At 34.3% G+C, this 25,618-nt stretch overlaps 1 protein-coding gene across 1 annotated transcript; it reads left to right on the top strand.

Moving 5' to 3' along the window:
* Nucleotides 1–25,618, top strand: LOC126745195 (ATP-dependent RNA helicase DHX33). The gene is made up of 8 exons (XM_050452926.1): nt 1–685; nt 6,562–6,807; nt 6,862–7,046; nt 7,100–7,369; nt 8,190–8,590; nt 14,698–14,963; nt 15,025–15,153; nt 25,012–25,618. Exons 1-8 carry the CDS (start codon nt 233–235, stop codon nt 25,210–25,212), a joined length of 2,151 nt encoding a protein of 716 aa, XP_050308883.1. The 5' UTR covers nt 1–232; the 3' UTR covers nt 25,213–25,618.

Raw genomic sequence — 25,618 nt, 5'->3', positions numbered from 1 at the left:
GCAGCACTTGTATGTAAACAAAAACACGTTTTTAACTGTCAATATTTACCACATATTTACACTTAAAAATTTTACCAAAATTTAAAGTTAATAAAAACTATATCTTAAATAACTTTTTATAGTCCAGAAAACCGGAAAACCATGGTTTCCTAGGATGCACTATTAAGGAATAAAACATAACATTCCAAGGTATAAGTCTATCTGTAAAGCACAGTTCTAACCTGCAAAAAACATGAATTCGGAAATATTAGACTCCAAATACAACATAGGAAATAAAAATAACGCCTCAAAAATCTCGCTAAAGCTCAAACCAACCCCTATTTTATTCAACAATAAGAATGGACCCTCTTCTCCAAAAAAAATGAAACTAAGTGACAATGGCTTAACCAAGAGAGCTATAACATTTGGAAATATAAATGGTAACTCTGTAAGGCCTAAAATTAGCATACAAGAACAGAAAAGAAATTTGCCTATATTTGCCAACAGAAATAAATTAATTGATTTGATAAAAAGGCATAGAACTTTGATAATACTGGGTGAGGCTGGCAGTGGTAAGACCACTCAAATTCCTCAGTATATTAACTCAGCTCGGCTGCAAGAGAATGGGAAGATAGCTATTACTCAACCAAGGAGAGTAGCTGCTATTAGTGTTGCATTAAGGGTTGCACAAGAATACGGAAATGGAGTAAGTATTTTGATTCTGATATTGATATAATTTATTTTCTTTCAAGTAATCTAGGCTACAAGCTATATCAGTTATATATATCAGTTATCAGTTGTGCTTTAAATTACTTACAAATATTTTTTTTTAGTCATTTAGTCAGTCACATTCCATATATATCATAATTTTTAACCTAAAACTAAAATTGCACACTTACAAACACCCATGCCAAGTCTGGGACTTGAACCTAGGGCCACACAATTTCTATAAAAGTTCTAATAAAATCAATTTCTATATTCAACTTCTCCTCAAATTTTGTAATGTCTGTGCAAGGTCTTATAATAATAATAATAATAATAATAATAATAATAATAATAATAAATGTGTATATTAGGACAAAATATGCAATTTTCTTAAAAATAAAAATTTAAACAAAAATGATTCAGACAACCATACCAGAATCAAAGTGACACCAGTATTAAAATATCAACAGTCTCCAAAATTTTTTTAAATTTAGACTTAAAAGAGGCCATGCCTAAATCTTCAATTTCTGCAGGTAGGCCATTGTAAATACAGGCAGAAGTATATATATGAAAGAACCTTTCAGAAATTCAGTCTTATGCTGGGGGATTGCCAGTGTCGTTTTATAACGAATATTTACATTATGTGTATCTCCCCTTTGAATAAGGAATTCTGACAAATATTCTGGTTCATGAAAATTAAGCAATTTATGTACAGTGCATCTTATACCCAAAAAGCTTCTTTGGGCCATATTAAGACTATACACCTGCTTTACATGCTCACTCACATGAACCCTCCAAGGCAAATTTCGACTAAATCTTATACAGAAATTTTGAATTTTCTGGATTTTATATTTATTTTGTTCAGTTAAAAAAGGACCATATATAATATTTAAGTATCCAGCAATACTAACCACTAAACAATCTGTCAACAAGGATTTTTTTTTGTACTAGCAGGCAAAATATCCTTAAATTCATATGACTTTAATTTATAATATATTTGGATATATTCTCAATTCAAGAATATATCCAGCTTGACTGTATTGTACAATTCATTAGTAAAGTCTAAATTAATGTATGGCCCTATGTTGTGGTTCCCCATCTATGATGTTCATGTTAACAGACTGGAGTATGTACAGCGCAGATTCTTAAAGTTACTTTCTGTTAAGTTGGATGGAGTATATCCAGTAAGAGGTGTGGAACAGGAGTACCTGCTGAATAGATTCAACTATTTGTCACTAAAGCAAAATACTATTCTCTCTAGTCAAATATTTTTATATAAACTTTGCAATAATAAAATTGATTGTTCTGAGCTCTTAGAGAGGCTACCTCTATTTGTTCCTCCTGCCAATACAAGGAGGCACCATATATTTTATCCCTCTCTTAACTTAACAAATCTGTCCAGCAAAGCTCCACTGTGCCGTGCTTGTACATGGTATAATCAGATGAATGCTATAGATGTCGACATCTTTAGCAGCACTGAATATGTTTTTAAAAAGAGGATGTGTTCCTTTCTTAATTTGAATGATACCTGATTATTTTTCTGTGATTGTTATCATTTGGTTAGTGTGTCTTATATTCTTACAATTATGCTATTGTTTTAAATTTTAAATTTTGTTATCACTCTATATTGGATCTTATATTATTTTTTTATATTATTTTTTTTGTACTACTTATTTAAGGTACTTACAACTTGTACTGTTTTAATTTTAATTATTTTGATTGTCTTGTAATTGGGAATTTTCCTGTTGGACAATAAACTATTTGAATTTGAATTTGAATTTGAATAATATGACTTGACAAATATTATTTACATGCACATTAAATGGCATTCGATTATCCATACAAAGACTCCAGTTTTTTACTTGATCTACCCATTTCAATTCAACACCATTAATATTTAAATTACTTGGATACCTGTAGTAAATTATTTTATGAATTAAGTCAGCCACAAATATTATAAAGAGAAGTGGTCCCAACACCGACATTTGCGGGACTCCTGAGTTACATTTTTCCACCCAGAAGTTACCACACCCTTGTCATTAATTAGCTTTACTGCTTGTTGCCTTTTTTAAAGGTAGCTTTTAAATCACCCATTTTCCTGAATATTGTAGTGCCTTAGTTTTGCCATTAGAAGTTAACTATATTGAGAGTATCATCTTTTGTCATATCTATCAAAACAGAGGGACAACATTGTCCATTATCCAGAGAGAGCAATATCTGTTGTTACTTTTAGAAGAGCTGTTATACAGCTATAATTTGGTCTAAAACCATACTGAAATTTTGGGATTAATAAATGATCCAGCAATTGACCTTTTACAATTTTCTCAATTAGTTTAGATAAAGTTGGCAAAATACTAATTGGTCTTAGTTCATTAATATTGGTTGGATTGTTTACTTTAGGTATTGGAGTAACAAGGGCTTTTTTCCAGATGTCAGGGACACACCCAGAAGATAAAGAATTATTAATAATGTTTACTAGAGGTTTTAGGCAAATAGGAATGCAAGCTTTTAACATTTTTATAGAGATCTCATCTACCCCAATAGCATTACTTCTAATACTGTTTATGGTTTTAACTTCATTTTCAGAGACTAGTTTAAAATGAAACGGCTGCCCATAGATTGAGGAATTAGGAAATGTGTCCAAATTATCTGGTTCAATCTGTAATTGAGGCACACTATCCGGAAAATGATTATTAATAAGTGTTGGCTCTCTTAGATTAGAAGGAATTTCTGCAGATGCATTGCTATTGACTTTCCAATTAGAGATTTTTTCCAAAAGTCCTTAATTTTATAGGAATAATATGTCTTTTTTTCTGCTTTTACTGCTACATTTACATCATTTTTAAGATCGATGTAATACTTTCTTCTATGATCATTAGATACTTTTTATTATCTTATTTTTATTTACTTTTAGATAAGGATATTCTTTAAAAGCTCTATCTAAAATTAAAGAAAAAATGTAATTGTTGTAAAAGGCTCTTTAGATGCTCTTAAACAAAAGAGTTAAGGGTACTGCTTAAGCCAGAAACTAAGTATCAAACTAATATTTAGCTTGTAAGCTTTTACTTTCTAACTTAACTTAAATTTTATAATACTCTAAATTTTAAGTGCCTAAAATGCCAGAATACAACAAATTATTCCAATAGGAAAATATATAAGTATACTGATTGTTATCACAATTTATAATCAATTACAAACCCTCAAAATTGGGCAACAGTACATATGACATTCTAAATTTTTATAATTAATAGTAAATAATTAAAAAAGAAAATACTGAAGTAAAAATTAAGAAGTAAAACAAATATGTGTGACATGAAAGTAAATCTATATCAATAGCCAAGATCATTTAAAATTATATATATCGCTATAAGCAAAGATGTCAAGATTACCTACCAACTTTAGTTAGTCGCCTATTTGTTCACGGATTAACAGTTTTTTAATGTTTCTTTTAAAAGTAACTAAGGAAGAACCAAGTAACGTTTGCGGTAATAAATTTGAAGCTATGGCAGCAGTATGTGAAAAAGATCTTTTAAAGATTTCTTTATGATGCCTAGGAATAGAAACACTATGATTATAACGCAGAGGACGATCGCGCATATCTACCCTAAATTCCAGCTTCAATAATCGGGTGTTTTAGTTTTAAACTTTAAAACAAAAAACATTTGTGTGCAGCTTTGTACATATTTAGCCAATTTGCTCTGCGTAAAAAAGGTGTAATATGTTCATGTCTACAGATTCCATAAATTATATGTAAACATTTTGAATATGTCTTCAAAATTATCAAGACATGACCTGTAAACAACGTCACAATGGTTAAAGTGGCTTAGCACTAGAGAATCGCTTAACAAAATTTTTATGTCCTTTTGCAGAAGATGATGACTAGAGTCTTATATCTGGTTAGATTGCTGTCTATGTTGAGAGTATTAGACAAATAGGTGTGGTTTCCCAAATGTCCATATAGGCGGACTTCAACATATGTGTAGGTTTATCACTTACTCCTACAAAGGTTTAATTTTTTATCCTTTACTTTATTACTGTGCTATTCTAGACAGCCAGCTTTTTTTATTTGAAACTATGTGACATTCTTGTTTCTTTATGCACACTAGGAAATATGACCTGTTTAATTGTGTTATAGCTAGATTTAAAAAGAAAATGACTTCTTATTTAGAGAGCTTATTTAAATTGATTTTGATTCTTCATTTGATTTTACAAATGGTAAGGATTCACTAACTCTGGCAAGAGCACACTTCTGGTTAGTACTGAGTACACTAACCTTAGGGTACAACTTACCTTCCCTACAGGTTAAGGTTATGAGCTTAGGGTTTCATATTTTTGAATCTTTCTTTTTTTTTTGTTATTTTCATATTTTTATAGATTGTTAAGCTTTTATACATTCTTTATCTAAGCTACCTAGGTATATATTTTTTTCTTTATGTCAGTTTACCTATTTTGTGTAATTACTTTTTGATCTACATAGTTGCCATGCATTATTTGTCTTATTAAGAATTTATGGCTAGGCAATGTTATGGAAAACAAACAAATAAATAAAAAACGTAAGTATCATTTGTTTTCAATTATTTGTTCTTAATATATTAAACATACCGATGACATTAAAAGAAGTCGTCCATATTCTCAAAGAGACCCTGATATAAATAATTCAAAGCAGAACAACAACACAAAGTCTCAGTCTCAAAAAATTCTTTAATTTGTTAGAGTGGTGATATGTGTTTCGCTCCTAAGAGCATCATCAGACCTAAAAAATAATGTAAACATAACCAAATAAAATTACAAAAAGCCTTAAAGTAAAACAAAAAAGTATACCTCAAGAAGGTTAAAAACAGAAGGTTTTAAAAAGGCCTAGCGGTCAACGCAGCAAACGGTAACAGTCTTGCTGCAAGGTTGTAGGTTCAAATCTCGATAGTTTTTTACTTTTTACTTTTTTATTATTTTCTTGTATTTAAGTTCTATGTTATTGTTTTTTATATATTTGTGACGTCAGTTTTTTAAACTTATATTTTACCGTTCAGTGTGTGTGTATATTTGACCCAGTCGGTCGTGTTTTTAACCTTCTTGAGGTATACTTTTTTGTTTTACTTTAAGGTCTTTTTGTAATTTTATTTGGTTTTATTTACATTATTTTTTAGGTCTGATGATGCTCTTAGGAGCGAAACACGTGTCACCACTCTAACAAATTAAAGAATTTTTTTGAGACCGAGACTTTGTGTTGTTCTCCTTTGATTTATTTATAGCAATGACATCTTAGTGTCAGCAACAAATCTACCAAGGCTTATAGTACCACACAAATCTTCAATATTGCAGTGCCCATTCGAAAGATTGAATTGACTAGGAACACTCTTATTTATTTAAATATTAAGATTTTTAACCATCTGCCAATTAATATAAATTCATGTGCACGTTTTTTGAACTTGGGTTATTTTTTTTTTTAAATTATTGTTTCTAGTGTATTCTTAGAAGTATATCATGCCCTTTTTGAATCTCACCTAAGGTATGGCATTCTGTTCTTTGGTTACTGTACTGCTACTAAGTTACATTCTTTGTTTCTTCTGCAAAAGAGAGCTGTTAGGGCCTTATCATGTGCAGACTATAGGGACCACTGTAAGCCTCTATTTTAACACTATAAAATACTAACTCTTTATGATCTTATTTTGTTTGAAACATTTCGTCACTGTCATTCTAATACTTTCCAACAAAGGGCTACTTTAAGTACACTTTATAATTGTTTGTTAGATGTTTATAGTAAATTTAGGAATTCTTTGTAACTTGTACAGCAAATTTGCTTTTCGATGAACTTTTGACTTGACTTGAGTGATAACTTTAACTACTGTGAAATTTACGATAAATATTTCTACTTTCTAGATGGGTGTAGGTGATTATGTAGGCTACACAGTTCGGTTTGAGGATGTCACATCTAAAAAAACCAAAATTAAATATGTAACAGATGGTATGTTACTTAGAGAGGCTATTAGCGATCGACTCTTAATGGAATATACTGTAGTAATACTGGATGAAGCCCATGAAAGAACTATCCACACTGACGTGCTCTTTGGCATTGTTAAAAAGGCTCAAAAAATTAGAGAAGAACGAAATTTGGCACCTTTAAAGGTTTGTTTCTGCTCTAAGTACATCATGCTGTTAACATTATGTATTTTCATTTAGATTATTATAACTTCTGCTACCATGGACGTGGACCATTTTTCAAAATACTTTGACAACTGCAGTGTGGTATATCTCGAAGGCAGGACCTACCCAGTGAATATACATTACACGAAAAAACCACAGGATGACTACCAGACCAGTTGTGTATCCACATTCTTTCAAATCCACAAAAATGCTCCTCCTGAGTAAAGCAATTGGTGTTTAATCCTTACAATTTTATACAATTAATGGTTTTTAGTCATGACGTTTTAATTTTCCTTACTGGCCAGGAAGAAATTGAAACATGTGCCCATCAAATCAGAATCCTTGCTAAAGACCCTGAAGTTGAGGGTCCTCCAGTGAAAGTATGTACTCTATATGCTGCACAACCTGGTACTCAACAAATGGCAGTATTTAATTCAGCACCACCTGGCACTAGGAAGGTTGTGATAAGTACCAATATTGCTGAGACCAGTGTTACCATCAGTGGTATTAAATATGTTATTGATAGTGGTATGGTGAAAGCAAGGTAAGAAATTGATTTATTTATTAAGGTTTTTTATACAATGGAGACAAAAAGTTTTTGAACTGGGAATTTAGATAAAATTAGGAATGCTGGTCATTTCCTTCTTAAATTAATTTTCAATTTTGTCTGTTAAAATGGGAGAAGATATCACATAGAAGCTTTGTTTTATTTATCGTATAATAAAGACTGGCAAACAGATCTGGAAGATCTTCAATATTTTACAACATAATTATAACATTAGAAAGTATCGTAATTTTAGAACTTCCCAGCAGAGTACAGAGTACAGCAGTTTTTTAACGTTCATTTAGCTTTGTGGCTACACAAATGTGGAATCGTCAAATCATACGAATCTGTCAAACGATATTCATATCATATCTTTGAAATTGTTGCAAGACAATTCATCTTTGTTTAAGTATTGCGATAGTATAAATTTAGGAATTAAAAGAAACCTATTGTCTGTTACTAACTTATACACTAATTGTATGCAAGTCACTTTGTACTAGTCACTATGGATGAATCACCCTTAACTCCTTGCTAAGGTGTTACTGTAAAACTGTTTTCTTATAATCGAGATGCACTCCTTTTTGCCTCTTTTATTAAATTACGTCGATTATTGTAATCTGTAATTTTCTTCTGGCACAATGGTTTTTTCTTTCTTTTCTTTCGTAATGCTATCTTCATAACCAATGGATGATGATAGTTTATACCAACTCAACAGATTCTGTAAAAAAATTGATTTCCACAAAATTTGGCGTATATCCACTCTGTTGCCTCTACTCTAATTATTACTTTTAAATTTCTGAATGAAATTAATAATTTTCAGATCCTATCATCCATCTACTGGCCTAGAGCTCTTAAAAGTTCAAAGGATATCACGCGAACAAGCGGATCAGCGTACAGGACGTGCAGGTCGGGAATCTCAAGGATTTTGCTATAGGGTGTACACAAAATCACAGTTTGAACTTATGAGGAAAGCCACCATTCCGGAAATCCAAAAGGCTAACCTCAATTCGGTAGCTTTGCAACTTTTAGCCCTGAATGTTCACATGAAGAACTTTGATTTTATGGATAAGCCACCATCCGAAGCTATTGATGCCGCGTTTGATCAGTTAAAGCTGCTCGGTGCTGTAGAAAATGTTGATAGTGGAGAACTTACTGCTTTAGGGAAAAGAATGGCTAAGTTTCCTTTGGATCCTAGGCTTAGTAAAGTTTTAATTATGGCTGGTAAGTGTTACATACCTCAAATACTTTCACCAACAGATCTTAAAGATATAATAAGTATTCTTCCTGTCATTTTAAATGTGCAAAAAATCTTCGATTGCTTTTGGATGATGAATTGCGCTTTGACTTACACATTTCTAATGTTATTAAGAAGTCATACTATTCTTTAAAGCCATTCTATGCAAACAGAGATATAATTAATTTTAAACTAAGGAAAAAACTGTCTGAGTCTTTAGTACTACCTATTATGAATTACTGCAATATTGTTTATTTTCCATGTTTAGACAAAATCACTGCGTACCGTTTGCAAAAGCTGCAGATTTATTTATGGACTGAGAAAGTATGATAGAGTCTCTGCAAGGCATGTGAACTTGGTTGGCTGCGCGTGGAAAATTTATTCTCTTTGCAATTGGCGTTTTTGTGCATAGACTGCTAGCGTCTTCTACTCCTCCCTATCTCCGCAAAAAACTTACATTTCGGAAAAATGTACAAATGTACATGAAGCAAATCTAAGATTTGTAAACAAGTTGTCAATTCCTAGATATTGAACAGCCTTCTTTCGTCGCAGTTTTCTGTATAATGCTGTGGCAATTTACAATGATCTTGTTCCGAATCCTATAAAAGAAATGTCAGTAGCGGGTTTCAAGAAAAAACTAAAGCTGCATTTCTTTAACAAAACAGAATAGCTAAATTATCAGTAGGTATTTCTTATTTTATAATTTTTGATTTTTATGGATCAATAGCTGTATATCTGTTTATTTTTATTTGACTATTAGTGTTACCATTATAAATGTCAATCAATCAATCAATGCTTTATTGTCAAGAAATTGTTACGATTTGTAGACAAAGCTGTAAAACGAAAAATACACAAAAATACAAATAAAACACAATTAAAGAAAAGAAAAACAAATCAAAATTTGAAAAAAAAATAAATAAATATAATAGAATAGAATAACAATATATACAGATTAATACAATTTAAAAATTGTAAGTAGTCAAAAATATTAATATAAAATGTACAATTTAATGTATACAATGTCAAAAAAAATCATTAAAAAATGTTTTAAAAAAAAATTATAAAAAATCCTAAAATAGCTACACAAAGCAGTATACCTAAACATGTACAGATAGTAAAAATACATAATCAGCTAGTGCGAAATTTCAAATCAATGATTACAAAAAAAAATCGTTAACTGTGTAAAAAGCTCTCTCCAGTAAGAATGCTTTTAATGCTTTACTAAATGCAAAAAAAGATGTGATGGATTTAATTTCCAATGGCAGATGATTGTGCATTTTTTTTGCATTATATAATAGGAACTTTTGACCAACTCTGAATGTGGGGTAGGCAGGTATAGATCATGTTCCGTGTTACTAAGTGGATAACTATGGGAAGGCCTATCAGATGCTGAACCGTGTTTGCGTATTAGACAAACGGACTCAAATATGAATAAAGATGAAAGAGTTAATATTTGAAATTTTTTGAAGAAATGCTGGCAATGACTTCTGTATTTAAGTCTCAGTGTATAACGTAAAGCTCTCTTTTGTAGTCTAAAAATACGGTGAAATTAAGTTGCACTACATGTACCCCAGAATGGAAGGGCGTATCGAAGGTGCGATTCAAAAACGGCAAAATAAACTGTTCTAGAAGTAGACAGGCTAAGCTCCTTAGAAATTGATCTTAACGCAAAATAAGCGGAACTTAATTTTCTTGATAAAGAGTCAATATGTGTGTCCCATTTTAACGAGTTGTCAACAGTTAGCCCTAAAAACTTTACAGAATCAACTTCGTCAATTGTTGCGTTACCAAGTACAAAAGATTGCAAGGTATTTTTGATATGACAACATTTTAGTTTTGGAAATGTTAAGGTAAAGGAGATTAGAGTCGCACCATGATTTGATAGTAGTTAAATCACTTGATACGGTTCTATGAAGTGTAGAAATATCCGGATTACTCCAGGTAAAACTAGTATCATCAGCAAATAGACAGACTTTACCGTTAATATTTAGATTAGCAATGTCATTGATGAAGATAAGAAACAAAATAGGGTCAAGTACGGAACCTTGAGGCACTCCACTTTGTAATGGCTTGCAAGAAGACATAGTCGAATCATTTCTCACAGCTTGACTTCTGTTACTGAGATACGACTTAAACCATTCAAAAGGCGCTCCTCTGAACCCATAACATTACAACTTTTTTAATAAGATGTCATGATTAACATAATCAATGGCTTTAGAAAAATCACAGAAAATTGTTGCTGTAGGGTGTTGGTTGTTTAAGCTAGAGTATACATTATTAAAAAGAGAAAACATAGCATCATTTGTGCATTTGTTATTTAAAAATCCAAATTGATGGGAAGTAAGTATTTTATATTTTAGCAAAAATGATTGAAGTCTTTTTTTTAAACAATCTTTCAATAATTTTTGAAAGTGTGGGAAGACGAGCGATAGGGCGATAGTTGGAAGACTGATCTTTGTCTCCTCCTTTATGTAGGAAAAACACCTTTTTGAAAAGACTGATTAATTAGAGTAATAAGATGACATAATGTACATTCGGGCAGATTTGAAAACATTTTGAGAGTAAGTCCATCAATTCCAGAAGAGCCTTTGTTTTTGATTTCCCTAATTGAACTGCAAAGCTCTGGTAACACTACGGGCGTAAAGAAAAAACTGTGGAAATTCTCATTTGCAATGGGAAGATATGAAAGTGGATCATGGGAAGGAGTTATGGTACTCATTAAATTATTTGCCACATTTACAAAATAATCATTAAGGTTCTCAGATGAAGTGGAGATAGTATTCGACAAAGAGCTTATTTCTTAAAGCATTAACAATCGACCATGTTTCCTTAGCCACATTTTTAGATTTAGCCAGTCTCCTATTATAGTAAATATCCTTGGCGGCTTTTAAAGTTCTCTGATAAATCTTTTTGTAAAGTCTTACGTATTCATGAAAAAAAGCGCTGTCTGAAAATTTCTTAAGATGAGAGAATAAGCGCATGTTCTTAGCAGATGTACGCAAGCCTTGGGTAGACCAGGGGTTATGTTGCTTCGTTTTAAGAGGTCTCAAAGGAAAGGATTTGTGAGAAAGACTAGATAGCGTTTTTACAAATCTAGAGAATTCTGAATTAACGTCGTCAGAGAGAATATTCCAGTCATTTGATTGACAAAGGTGCCTAAAATGTAAAAAAAATTTATCCGAGAAAATACGGCCTAATTTGCGTGGAACATTTTTACTTTTAGATTTAGTTATGGAAAACTTTGTCAACACTGCTTCATGGTCTGAGAAGCCTGAGCTTAAGACAGTACAATCGACGAAATCTGGCACCAAGGAAGATACGACATAATCTATTGTACTAGAGCTGGTTTTAGTTATTTTGGTAGGTGATTTAATGTGCATAATTAAGCCAAAAGAGTCGAAAATGGACGGGAGAGATTCTTGGAACAACACACACACTGGAAAAATCAATGTTTAGGTCACCACATAAAATAACTTTGCTTTTTAACGGCAGAGACTTAAGCAAGCTTAGTAATTTTTGGAAAAAAAACATTTACGTCAGCATCAGGTGTTCTGTAAATACAAACAACGTAAAGTTCAAAATTATTATTGTAGACAATGGAAAATTCAAATATTTTTTCAGAAACTAAATTATCGAACTTGGTTACCATTGAAAAGTGGTTGCTAGTAGATAATATCACAGTACCTCCATTAGTTAGATTTATTCTATCAAATCTGGCAACTGTAGTGTAATTATCCACCACCACAGGCTCACCAACATGCAACCAATGTTCAGTTATGGCAACGATTTCTGGAAAACGAAGCTCTTCTAGTAAAAGAAATAAATCATTAGTTTTATGTCTTAAGGACTGAATGTTTAGAAAGAAAATACTAAGCCTGCCATTGTCCAGTATTTCAGAGGGTGCTTGTCGTTTGTTCGCGTCAAGTCATTTAAAAAATTTTATTCCTGGCGGGAGATCCACCAGAATAATAATTGCTATGACTCTCTCTGATTTTTTGAAGGCGTAGCAGCTTTTCTGATGAGAAGAAGGACCTGAAGGCTGACAGATCTGCTTCAACTTCAGTTGGACCAATGCCATAGGCATCATGGTACCGAAAGTAGAGCCTCCGCAAAGAGGCCACGTCACCAGGAAGTCCCTCTGATGCAAGTGTCAATCGGATGCTGGTGTTGGTATGTCCTTTAAAACACACACTGGAGGGTTGATCATGCAGATAGGCAAGGAATAGCCTAAGAGGTTTTAAGATGGAAGGGTCTCTCAGTCTGGCCAATAAATAGCGACTATCGGTCGCATCTGAGTCTCTTGATAGTCGCACTATTGGTGGAGTCAACGGGTCCATATTTGCTGCTTTATTCGCCACTGAATTATTATCGATGACAAAATCAACCTCTAATAATTCTGTTGCAAGGGATTTAGAGGCAGCAATGGCCTCCCTATCAGAACTAATTTTCAAAGATTGAACCTCTCTGGATATTGTAGCAGATGTTGATGGAACTGAGCGATGTGGCAGGTTATGGCTGTCTGGAGAGTGAGGCTTAGATTTGGGCGAGGTGGTACTATTTATTTAGACTGGCGCTTTAGAGGTTTCCAAACATGAATTTATGAGAGTGCCCGGTGGCCACATACTAATATCCTTCAGCCGCTTTAAGTGATTTAAGTTCTGCACACCAATTTTGAAGTCGGAATGTGCAATGTCCTTGGTTTTTAGCATTGGGAAACATCGGATAAAGTCCGTCCTTCCCAGTTTTTCTTTGATGAAGTGTGCAAGCTGATTTCCGGTAAACGGAGGTGGGATATTTGATACAACCACGTAATGCCATTCATCTTTGTTCATTGTGTTGTCCTTCGGTGACGTCGGAACCTCCGGGTCTGGTTTTTCTGTATGATCAGTCTGGCAGGCTATCGTCCTTTTAGTTACAGCCTGGTTACTTTTAACATTAGATTTTTCTTTAGCTAATTGTTCTATGGTGCGAGCCATTTGTTTAACATCTTTCCTCAGATTCTCTACTTCACTTTTTAACTCTTCATTGGAAGAATCATGGACCTGTACATTTACCGCCTCACCATGGTTGTCCATAAGAATTGATGACTTCCTGAAAATTTCCTGTTTGAAAATTTCCTGTTTCATGTCTCTGATTGAATGGAAAAGAGATTCTTGTCCATTTTCAGAGACAGTATGGAGGCGATGAATGTCATCAATTTTGTAATAGAGATTCTTCCATTTGGAGTCGTGAGAATTTAAAATGACGTACATCTCTGAAAACACTGGAAGAAGGTCGTTATTCTTCTTTAGACAGGTTTCCAGAGCATTGACATTTTCTAGAGATATCTGAGAGTTTTCCAGCTGCAAAACTTTATCATGAAGATATTTTAATGTTGGTGAATCGCAAACACTGCAGAAAAATCTAATGTTGTATTTCTGCGGATGAAGGACCTTTGTAGTTACCTTGTCCAGACCTGTGCAGCCCATACAGAAATTACGGCGGCATTCCCCACTGCAACGAAGTTTGTATTTATCCTTATCTTATGTTCAATCAAATGTTAATTATTTTCTTTCTGTTGTGCTATCTAAAATAATTTTGCTTACATTTTTTAAATAGGTTAAGTAGATTAGCCTTTGGCCAGACTTCGCCTATGTACACTATTGAAAAGTACAAATAAAGCCATTATTTATTTATTGATTTATTTATTTCAAAAATCCTAGAACGTCACGTGTATAATGAAATAGTTGACTATGTTTATATTTTAAAAATTATTCCTGACTGCCAATCAGGCTCTCGTTAATCTTTCAGTGCTATAACAATTCTTATTCACCAAACGCTTTTGGTAAAGTTACACTTTATTACTTTTGTACTGTTGCGTTAATGACATTAATCAGTTCATAGAATATTCCAAGCTACACCAATTTTCTAGCAATTCACTTTTAAAATGTCGGATGATAATCCCTTGATTGTCTCTTAGACATTATCTAAATATTTTCATTTCTAAATGTGCTATATGAAAACTGACTCATTATTTTTAAGATTAATTGATTTACTTAATTATCATTAAGTTTAAACACCCGCATTAGCATATAACCTTACATTTCTTTTTTAGAAAAATACTCTTGTCTAAAAGAGGCTCTCACAATAGTAGCCCTACTGTCAAGCGAATCAATTCTAATAAATCCCCCGTCAAAACGGGAACAAGCCCAACTATCCCGTCAAAAATTCAGAAGTGGTTACGGCGACCACATAACGCTCTTAAATATATACAGGGCGTTTGAAAATATTGGCAAACATAACGTCGGTGGATGGTGCCACGAACATTTCGTCAATATGAGAAACATTTTATATGTCAGGGAGGTTAGGAACCAGTTGCAGGTTGGGTTTATTCTAATGTAGTTTTTTTTTTTGGAGGTTCTTAATTGAGGATTATTTTTAGGAAATATGCAAAAAATGTGATATAGCGAGCTCGTCTTGTGGTAGCCAAATGGACCAGCTCAGGAAATGTTTACTTAGTGGGCTTTGTATGAATGTCGCAGAGCTCCATAGAGATAGACAATATATCACAGTAAGTTTTATTGTTATATTTATAACGTGTGGGTTATATTTTTGTTATTGTCAAATAAAGTAAGCAGAGGTGGAAAAGGTACCAAAGGTGCCATATGAATTGCCATTGAAATTTACATAATTAATGTTAGTACTACAATGAAAACACTATTTATAGGCCCTTAGATGACTAAACATCTGTACACACTTAAATTACGATACTTTATCACATGATTTACTTTTTACAAGAAAATCAGACTAATTTGCAGGTTGTTTAAAAACAGCTGCCAAACTTTAAACAATTAGGTCTTCAATTTAATCTCACAGATTCGTTTTTGGAATTTCTTTATTCCTAATATGGTATTTAAGTAAAATGAAGGCTTGTTAATTTTTTAACAAAACCTACACGCACAGGTGTTTGCCCTCATTTAGTACTATCTTTATTTTATTTAGAAATTTCTTGATGTAGCAAAAGAGTTAAAAATTATGTTGAGAAAAGAGGTCAGCAACAATTTATTTTTGTAATTAGTTGTATATAAAGTAATTGACGAAATACAACGAAATTTTTATTGAAGTTTTCATTGAATATTTCTTGTATGTCGGCAAAATAAACTTGGCAACGCCGCCAATACCACATGTTTGTCGTCATTCCGGAATGACACAAGCGGGTGTACAATACGATCCCTCTGGAGATGCATGGAAGGTGAGGGAATCTTCTGGACAATGATCTGCCGAGTACATAAGGAGCCGCGTTGCCGTTGGGAAGTCAGTTGTCAAGAAATAAGAGAGATAATTTGAAATCAACAAAATAGAAAAGCACCAGGCGTGGATGGCATAAACAACAAGATGCTTAAAATGCTACCTGATAACATAATGATAATTTTTATTCAATGCCTCAACCGTCTGCTATTTCCTAAACGCATGGAAAAGAGCAAGAGTAAAACTAATACCTAAACCCGGGAAGAATCTAGCAAAACCAGAAAAATATCATCCCATTAGTCTACTTCCATCAATTAGGAAAATATTTGAGAAAGCGGTGCTCAATAGACTAAAAGAGGAATTGTAATCATTAAAAATAATCCCGGTAGAACAGAGTGGTTTTCGTAAAGGGCGTGTCGATGGAAATTCAGCTGGCAAGGATTCAGCAAAGTTTAGTGGATTCGTTCAATGGTAAATACTCAACCGCCATGATCACGCTCGATATTGAGAAAGCCTTCGATAGAGTGTGTCATGGCAGTTTGATACATAAAATAGCAACAAATTCGGTGTGTCTCCTGGTATAATTAAATTTATCCAAAAACAGGGAATTTACCACGCAAATCAACAATAGCGCTCTCCCATATAAAAGAATAAGAGCGGGGGGTCCCCATGGCTTCACCCTATCACCCACCCTTTTTAACATATATCAGGCAGACATAACGAAGAACGACCACTAATCTAAGCTAGCATTATTTGCTGATGATACTTGTGTCCTCGCTAGCTGCAAATACCTGGACCAAATAACCACTTATATACAAAGCCACGTCAACAAAATATCCACTTGGGCCATGAGATGGAAGATCAAAATCAATGAAAATAAAACAGAGGCAATCCTTGTTACAAAAAAATTAAACCGTGATATTCCAAACTTGATGGTGCTGAGCAAGGTTCTCCCCTTCAATCATCAATCCCCTGAAAGAGCGAAGTGAAATACCTAGGAGTACATTTCGATAATAAAATTACTTTTGTACACCATATCAAAAAGCAAATAAACCAATGCAACGGATTAGTTCAGAGTCTCTACCCCTTTCTAAACCGAAAAAGCAAAATGTCACTCGACAATAAACTCTGTGTTTTCACCAAGATCCCAAAAACAACAGTGGGTTACCTAGAAACTTTCCAAAACAAGACGCTTAGGCTGATCACTAACGCTCCACAATACAGGGTGTCCATTTATAAACTGACACATTTTAACTGCTTATCAAGAAGTCGAGAACGAAAAATGACAACAATGTGCGGTTTTCACAGAACTCCATCAATAATTTTAAAGTTTTTTTTGACAGTGTTGTCAAGTTTCAAAATTTACCTGGCTTTTCAAAGGCCGATTTCTCAAAAATTTTAAATATAACACCCTATACTTTTTAACTTCACATGAAAGCCTGTTAAATCCCCTTTCCGAAAATCCCCATTTTGCTCGGAACACAAATGTAAACGGAGAAATAAGTTGCCGAAGGCGTTTTGTAGCATTCGCGGTGTAATTTGGTTGAAAACGTTTACTATGTTGTTGCGCGGTTCACCCAAATTTCTTGGGGTTGGATTGTAGCAAAGGTCTTTTAGATATCCGGTCTTTTAGCAGCAACGATCTTTTAGTAGCAACGGTCTTTTACATATACAAACATCTGCAATGGTTAGATCGGGAGAATAAGGTGCCCACTCGATTGAACCTGCTCGCCCTATCCATCTGTTTCCAAAAGTAATATCTAAGGAATCCCTTGCGACCCTGGAGAAGTGTGGTGGTGCACCGTCTTGCTGGAAGTAGACCGTGTCTAAAATTCCATCCTGCTGAAGTTGAGGATAAAAAAATGTTTCCAACATATCGGTTTAATTGTTTCCATTCATCGTTGCTTCTTGAAAAAAAAATGGCCTATAAATTTTAGATTTCGATACTGCACACCAAATGTTCAGCTTAGGAGAATCTCTTTCAAATTCGTTATACACTCGAGGATTTTCATCTCCCCATATTCGGCAGTTATGCTTATTTATTCGACCACTGATGTGAAATGTTGCCTCATCAGACATTATTAAATTGGTATCCGGCTCATTTCTAAAAAGATCTAGTAGTGTTTCGCACATTAAATATCTTTTTTCAAGGGCACGATTTTCTATTTTTTGGAAAGTTTGAATTTTGTAGGGTTTAAACTTAATTATTTTTAGAATTTTATGTACTTTACTTTTTGACATATTTGTCGTTTGAGCTATGTTCCTAATAGATATTTGGTTATTGTTTAAGGACAACACTTCTTTTACCAGCAAAATATCATCCAACAGATTATCTTGTGCATTTAGGTTTGTTCTAACTTTTCTTTTAACTGTTCCCTTCTGGGAAAATTGCCGTACCCAATGAAGTATAGAATTTCGTGAAGGTGGAGCCCTTTCAAATATCAGCCTAAATCTTCTTCTCGTCTGCGTAACTGATTTGCATTCACTAAATAATAACACGCAACGTGTCTTTTCCCGGGTGGTAAACATATTTAAACCTTTCAAAATCTTAAAAAAATGCAAAAATACATATATAAATCAAATGATTGGGACTGCCCAACGAATGACGTTAAAAAGATTTGACAATAGTTGAAGCCCACAAATTGCCAAACAAATTGTGCAACTCACAGCCTCCTTGACAAGCTACAATTGTTATTGTTGTCACTTGATACCGAGAATGTTATTTAATAGGTATTTATTGTAGGAAAATTTTTAAAAAGGTGTCATTTACTAAAATTTGCTCTGTAAAAAAAAACAATGAATTTAAGACAATTTATACATTTTCGGAATAGGGATTTGACAGGCTTTCATGTGAAATTCAAAAGTACAGGGTATTACATTTAAAATTTTTGAGAAATCGACCTTTGAAAATCATTAATTTTTTTCCTCCTATTTCAGGTAAACTTTGAAACTTAGCAACACTGTCAAAAAAAACTTTAAAAATATTGATGAAGTTCTGTGAAAACCGCACATTGTTGTCATTTTTCGTTCTCGACTTATAAGCAGTTAAAATGTGTCAGTTTATAAATGGACACCCTGTATATCAGAAACACCGATATAAGAACTGATGGTAAAATGGATTCTATAGAGCAGTTTATTGTCTCAAAACAGACAAAGTTTAAAGAACGCATCAGAGCACTGGACCAGCCAGAAATCCGTAAATTCCTCCTTAAATGGCGTAAAAATAATCCCTGGAAGGGAGTTTTCTAGCCAAACTACCATTGCTATACAGAGTGGCTCCGTGGCCAGAATATTTAACCGGGAAAAATGCCCAAACTGCAACTTGCGCTCCGTTTGCAAACCAACAGTTGTTCTCATTTTCATCTCAACCCGACCCGAAATTGTGCAATAGCAGCCCACCTCCTACCCTTATAAATACAGGGTGCGCCAGAGAAACTTACTTATTTGAAAGGTCAATAAAAACAAAAGTACTTCAATTATTGTTTTATTTTTTTTTTATTTGACAATACAATATCCCAATTTTTTTTTCATGCAGTCTTGAAAATGACATCGGATAAATGGCGACCTCTATTGCGCATACACTGATAAAGTCGATTTTTGAAATTCGTATCCACTCTTTGCAGCATATCAATCGATATGTTGGCAATTGCGTCGCGAATGCTGATCTTGAGGTGTGCTATGGTCCGTGGTCGATCGACATAAACCAGAGATTTCAAATAACTCCATAAAAAGAAATCGCATGGAGTCAAATCTGGAGAGCGTGCCGGCCATTGGGGATCGCCTCTGAGAGAGATGAGGCGGTCGGGGAAATGTTGTCGCGACAAATTCATTGAGTCTCGTGCTGTGTGTGCTGTGGCTCCATCTTGTTGAAACCACACGTTCCTAACGTTCATTTCTTCGAGTCTTGGAAGAAAAAATTCCTTGATCATGTTCCTGTAACGAGCTCCATCCACGGTAACTGCGCGTTCGTTTTCTTAAAAAAAAAAAAGGCCCAATTATTCCCATTACCGACATCGCACACCAGACAGTAACTCGCTCACAATTAAGTGGCTTCTGGTGAAGCTCACGTGGATTTGCATCACACCAATAACGCATGTTTTGCTTGTTGACGCAGCCGGATATGTGGAAGTGAGCCTCGTCACTGAAAAAAACGACCGCGTCTTCAGGCAGGTTGTCAACCAGTATTTCACGTGCATTTTGACGGGCAACAAAATCGCGTTCAGTTAATTCTTGCACAACAGCTAATTTGTAGGGATGAAATTGAAGGTCTTTATGGAGAATTAACACTGGTGTCAGAAATTCCCAAAGCAGCTGCGTGTTTGCGAGCCGAACGCCGGGGAACTGCCTCACTCTTTCGACATTTTCCGGAGTTCTGATGGTCCGTTGAAGTCCATTTCTGGGTTTAGCGACACTTCCACACTCCCGAAATGAGTTTACCCAGGACAGAATCGAATTACGGCCAGGAACGAGTCTGTGGGGAGGAATTTCAAAGCGAGCGCGGAAGGCACGTTGCGTAGCAATAAGTGAGCGACCGTTAGAAAAGAAGCTCTCGACTGCGAAGGCCCGCTGCTCTCTAGACCAGAGCATGATGGCAACTGACTGGAGGGAGAAACAAACTTGGGAACTTCCCCTCCAGGTGCACCCCCTCTCGCCCCTCTACCCGCCCAACTCACCGCGCGGGAATTTTTTCAAATAAGTAAGTTTCTCTGGCGCACCCTGTATAAGTAAACCCAAATGCCGCGTAGTCAATCCTTTCGACCCGAGCCATTAACTTCGATGCACTCTGATGCGACCCAATAATAAAAAGATAGGCGCCTAAAACAACAAACAATCAACCATTAGACCCGCAAGAGCCTCGACGCTAGCCCGGATTAAGTCAGTGCAGAGAGAGGGAGAGAGGAAGTCAGTTGACAGTTTATTGCAGTGCAGTTCGGAATATTGGCGCGATATTTAAATTGTAGTAAATAAATATGGTGAAAATAAATATTTCTAGTAGTTTTAAGCAATCGAAAGTACAGTTACCGAATATATGCACGTAGGAAGAACATATTGAAACATTTTTCAGAGAAAAAAAGAAAAGTGATGTAGAAGTGAAGAGAATTGATGAAACTATGCTTTCGGCGTAATTTTCACTATAATCGTGATAATTTTTCAGATTTTTTATGTTTATCTAGTTTTTTCTAATTTCGTTTTAAGTCTTTCAAAAGGCAAATATGCATTATTCGCATACCTAAAGTTAATTGTTATTGCAGTACTAACTTGCACTTCAGGACTACCAAAGTACATCCAATGAGTAACAAATCAACTAAATTTTCATTTGACCGTGGTGCCGTACTGTACAATAAGTTGTGTATTGGTTTGTTAATCACGACTAACAGAAAAAAAGTGTTTCTTTGCAAAATCTTGAAAATAAGATCTGATCTGAAAAAATAAATGTGATTTTCGGATTCAGCAGACTCCAAGTTCTCTCTTGCACCAAACAGATTTTTTGTCTATAGATCAGTGGAATCCGACTATTCTAGGTATAGCTGCAAAATTTCATCAACAAACAAACATTTAACATATTCAAAAACTATTATAAGGATTAAAATTTGAACGTTCTTGCATGTCGCTTTTAAATTGTTTGTTATACATTTATACAGAACTTTTTTCTTGAATATTTAATGAGCACCAGTGTGTTTAATAGTGTGTAAATAAATCAGTTGTCTATTTTCGCACATCGATATTGCTTTAATTCCCACCTAACGAACGGTAAATTTAAGCTTGGAAGTAGAGGCTTATCTCACAACGGTAGATTGTGATGCCCTTTTTTTAGACACCATATAGCGTCTAACGGGGTTCTTACAGTTTCTAACCAAATTAAACTCAAGGGCAACTATTCACATTCACAAAAAGCATAAGTGAAAAAAGGTGATAATTTGGCCAGGTCATACTTCGTTATACATAACTACATCGTTTTGAGGGTGCCAAGTTTGCAGATATGCTGAGCGGGATATGTGGAAGCTTTTAGGTGACCTGTATGAAAGTGGTTTTTGTTAAATCGTCTCCTGCTAAAAGTTGAGATAAAACTTAATATTCAATTAAACTTTATATTAAAAATATAATATTCTCCCTTAGGGAAAATACCAATAAGTTTTATGAATCGATCATGATTGTTGACGTGAAACTGAACTGCTTTGTGAATCTGAAGTGTGTCATATGTCAAACTTCTCTAAGATCTGTTGTATTTACTTTACAAAATTTGATAGTATCTCGTATAATATTTAAGTACATACTGTAACGAAGTTAGATTTTGTCTTTATTTTATAGTAATAAGGGTAAGCTCAGGCAGTCTTTTATAAGACAACTTAGATAATTTTGCTCCGTTAACATTTTAACCTCTAAATTTATAATTTACATAACAAAAAGATACATTTTAAGCTTTACCTGTGAGTCATGAAGGGTTTATAATTGTAAATATACATAAAGAAACCAACTTAAAGAGGTTTCTAGCCTGATAGTATCCTGGAAAGGTTTGATTTCTTATAGGTTATGCCTAGTTCTCCGTTGACTATGTTGTAGTCTCTGGCCTTATGCTTTTCAGCCCTGGTTATTATTAGGATAATAAAGAACTACAAATGCCTAAAACTGATAGGGTTTTCATCACTATGCTTCCAGTTTTCCGGTTATTTTCATGAAATTTTCCTTTCATGGTGTTGCATTGTTTACATGTTCTATTTTGCAAGTTTCAAGGTTTACTTACCTTGGGAAGCCCTGTTAAATGAAGGGGCATGCCCGGTGTGGCAAAATATAATATGAATCATGTTTCAGTTTCCCGCGGTTTTCCTGAAAAGCCGGTTTTCTTGTACACATGTGGCCAGCTTTTGTCCCGCTGTTTTCACCTAGAAATACCCGGTTTTGAGAGCTGAAACTAAGTCTGTTTACCATATGAGGTCATAGCCTATAAATCCGTACCGTTTTCATGAGGAAAAACTATTTTCATTAAGTTTTCCCAATTGCATTTTTATTCAACGATTGGTTCCGAGGATGTTCGTGAGTCGTCGGCATCCAAATTCCTGCGATGGGTATAAAAAGGTTCCAGGTCCACCAAGGATTCACATTCGTCGCAGTAAGGTCGTACCATACTTTTCGAGCGAAGTACCAGTAATTTTCCATATTTGAATACCGTTAAATTTTCAATATTTACGTTTAATTTTGTCTTGACGTTGACAGTGTGAATTGGGTTAGGTAAGAGCCTCCTGTTGACAGTTGACCGGCCGCTTCCAAGCTCGCGTATTAAGATCTTTATCGAATCCGTTGCTATTGATATCGTTCCGTCTCGTTCTGTTTTATTTAATTTTGAAACTGTTGTTTGGGCCCATCTTTCTTCGTGTTTTGTGGGGCAAGCAACAGCCGCGATTGATAACTGGTGCCTGGACACTATCTTTCTTCGTGTTTTGTAGGGCAGGTAGTAAGCGGGATATATTGATAAAATAATCGTAAAATTATCCGCGTTACGGTATTTTAGTTGTCATTTTTACAAGCTTGGAAGACGGTGGTATTTTAATTTTCCGCTGTGAGTTTTTGTCTGTGATTAATTATTAGAATATTCATATTGATTTCGTTCTGCTTGATGAACTTTTAAAACTGTGGTTTGGACACTATCTTTCTTTGTGTTTTGTAGGGCAAGCCACAGTCGCGAATATTAGTAACTGGTGTCTGGACACTATCTTTCTTCGTGTTTTGTAGGGCAGGTAGTAAACGGGTAATTAAACCAACGTTTCATTAGTTCCGATCGCGAAAAGTTACATTCTTGTTTGGAACCAGAGAAACACTCACTGCGGATCTATTTTGTTTTTAATTGGTAATTTTTACAGTTGACTTTTTATTTTCTGCTCTGCCCGCGGCCGTACCGTTCCGTTTAATTGTTTGATTGATGAAAACTACTGCTTGGACACTATCTTTCTTCGTGTTTTATAGGGCAGGCAGTAGCCGCGTTTATTAATTATTACTTGGCTTCTCAAAGTAGTGAGAGACAAGTAATAACCGAGTCCGTGATGTCATAATTACTATCCGTATAACAACAGAGAAGAGGTAAATGTTGACCGATTGACTGAGATTGCTTCGCTTGATTGGTGTTGAGTTTCCAGCTTTGCTTAACGAATGTCATCCGTAACCGCTTGTACAAAACATCATAACCCCGTCCCTTAAATCATACTATTTTGCGTCATTAATAGAGTGCCGAATTTTCCGGTACATTTTCCCAAATCACTGCCTATGCTTAATCATAGAAATTGGTAATGGGGATTGTTAGATTTTAAGGACACTTTTGTTCATTTAGTTTTAAGCAACCAAATCTGTTACTTATTAGTATTTGTAATAATAAAGATTACGAGCAATAAGATGTCATTATAACCGGACAGTCTACTTTTAATCTCTACCTGGTTTCTCCACTGCCTAAAGGCTTACCCGAGAGGCTAGAGGGGACTCTAAGCTCCTTTAATTACTTAGAGTGGCGCCGGAGGCATTTTGTCGACTTTTCTCCTATAACTGTACAAAGAAATAGTGAGGGGGTTGACGGATACCCTGCGACGTCAAAGGTTAGAGGTTGGACATACGGCAAGTACGTAAGTGCCCCCGCTACAATACTTTACCATTTCTTAATAGAATGGTAAGGTATCTATGGAATTTTGGCCTGGGGTGGTCCAAGTTTTAGGTCTTTATAGGGGAACATCTTTTGTATTAAATTCATTTATTGGCGCAAAAAATGTTTTAAACTTTTGACAAGTTAATTAAATATTGTAACTTGTAAATTATATAATCTTGCACCAGTCGTTGGTTTTTTACAAAAATACATTAATATATTTGTAGTATATTACAAAACCGACATTTAATTTTTTTTTTATCTGATATGAGGGATGTAGTATCATCAGCGTGTAAGCGAAATATATAATCAGGATGGCAGTTGGCATGTCTTTAGCATACATAAAAAATAGAACATGCCCAAGGACGGATCGTTGAGAAACTTCATGAAACCTCATGATCCAAAGCACAAAAACTGATTATAGAAGTATTTTAGAACACATACAAAACCTACACTTTATATAGATATTTCTATGAATCACTGTGTTTGCGATTCTGTTCGTTTTATATATTTGTTGATTATATATTTGTAAGTAACATATTTTCCTTTAAATTTCAGCTGGATAAACGTCAAATAACCCAAATACACCCCAGCTCCGTTGTCCATGGACAACAACCGCACTACGTCATATTCACCGAGGTAGTACAAACGACGAAATGCTACCTCAGAGACCTAACCACTATCGAAGGTGATTGGCTACAAGAAGTGGCTCCCAATTACTTTAAGAATCACAGATTTAATTTAAACGGAAACGCTTGACGTTTTTTATGAGTGCATCACCTAAAAACTGTTTTTTGTTGTATATGATGACCTTTAAAACCTACGTGCCTTGTTTTAAGCTGACAGTTTTTTAATCATTTGGATTATGTAAACGCGAGGCACATACTATTGTTAATTAACCTGTAATTATTAATTGTTTAAATAGTAAGTTAAATTTTTATTGTCATTTGAGTCCTTTAAACTAGGAACTTTTAAATTTTTAATTTTTTCTTTGTTACGACTCTTTTTGAAGATATTGCATAAAGTTGTGAAAATTAATTGATTTTAAATGCTTTGACTTGTTAATAATTTATACAGAATGACATTACTAAAGAATTGTGCCAATGTCTATTATAACTTTAATTTAATTAATCACTTTTAAATTGAATAAATTAGTTATATTTGA

The sequence above is a fragment of the Anthonomus grandis genome, chromosome 15 (assembly GCF_022605725.1).
Source record: "Anthonomus grandis grandis chromosome 15, icAntGran1.3, whole genome shotgun sequence".
Classification (NCBI taxonomy): Eukaryota; Metazoa; Arthropoda; class Insecta; order Coleoptera; family Curculionidae; genus Anthonomus; species Anthonomus grandis.
This window is presented reverse-complemented; position numbering and strand designations above follow the sequence as displayed.

Coding starts and splice junctions, on each gene's coding strand:
- LOC126745195 (XM_050452926.1), top strand. CDS start 233: ATGAATTCGGAAATATTAGACTCCAAATACAACATAGGAAATAAAAAT. Junction 6,808..6,861: donor GAAATTTGGCACCTTTAAAG/GTTTGTTTCTGC, acceptor ATTTTCATTTAG/ATTATTATAACTTCTGCTAC. Junction 7,370..8,189: donor AGTGGTATGGTGAAAGCAAG/GTAAGAAATTGA, acceptor AATAATTTTCAG/ATCCTATCATCCATCTACTG.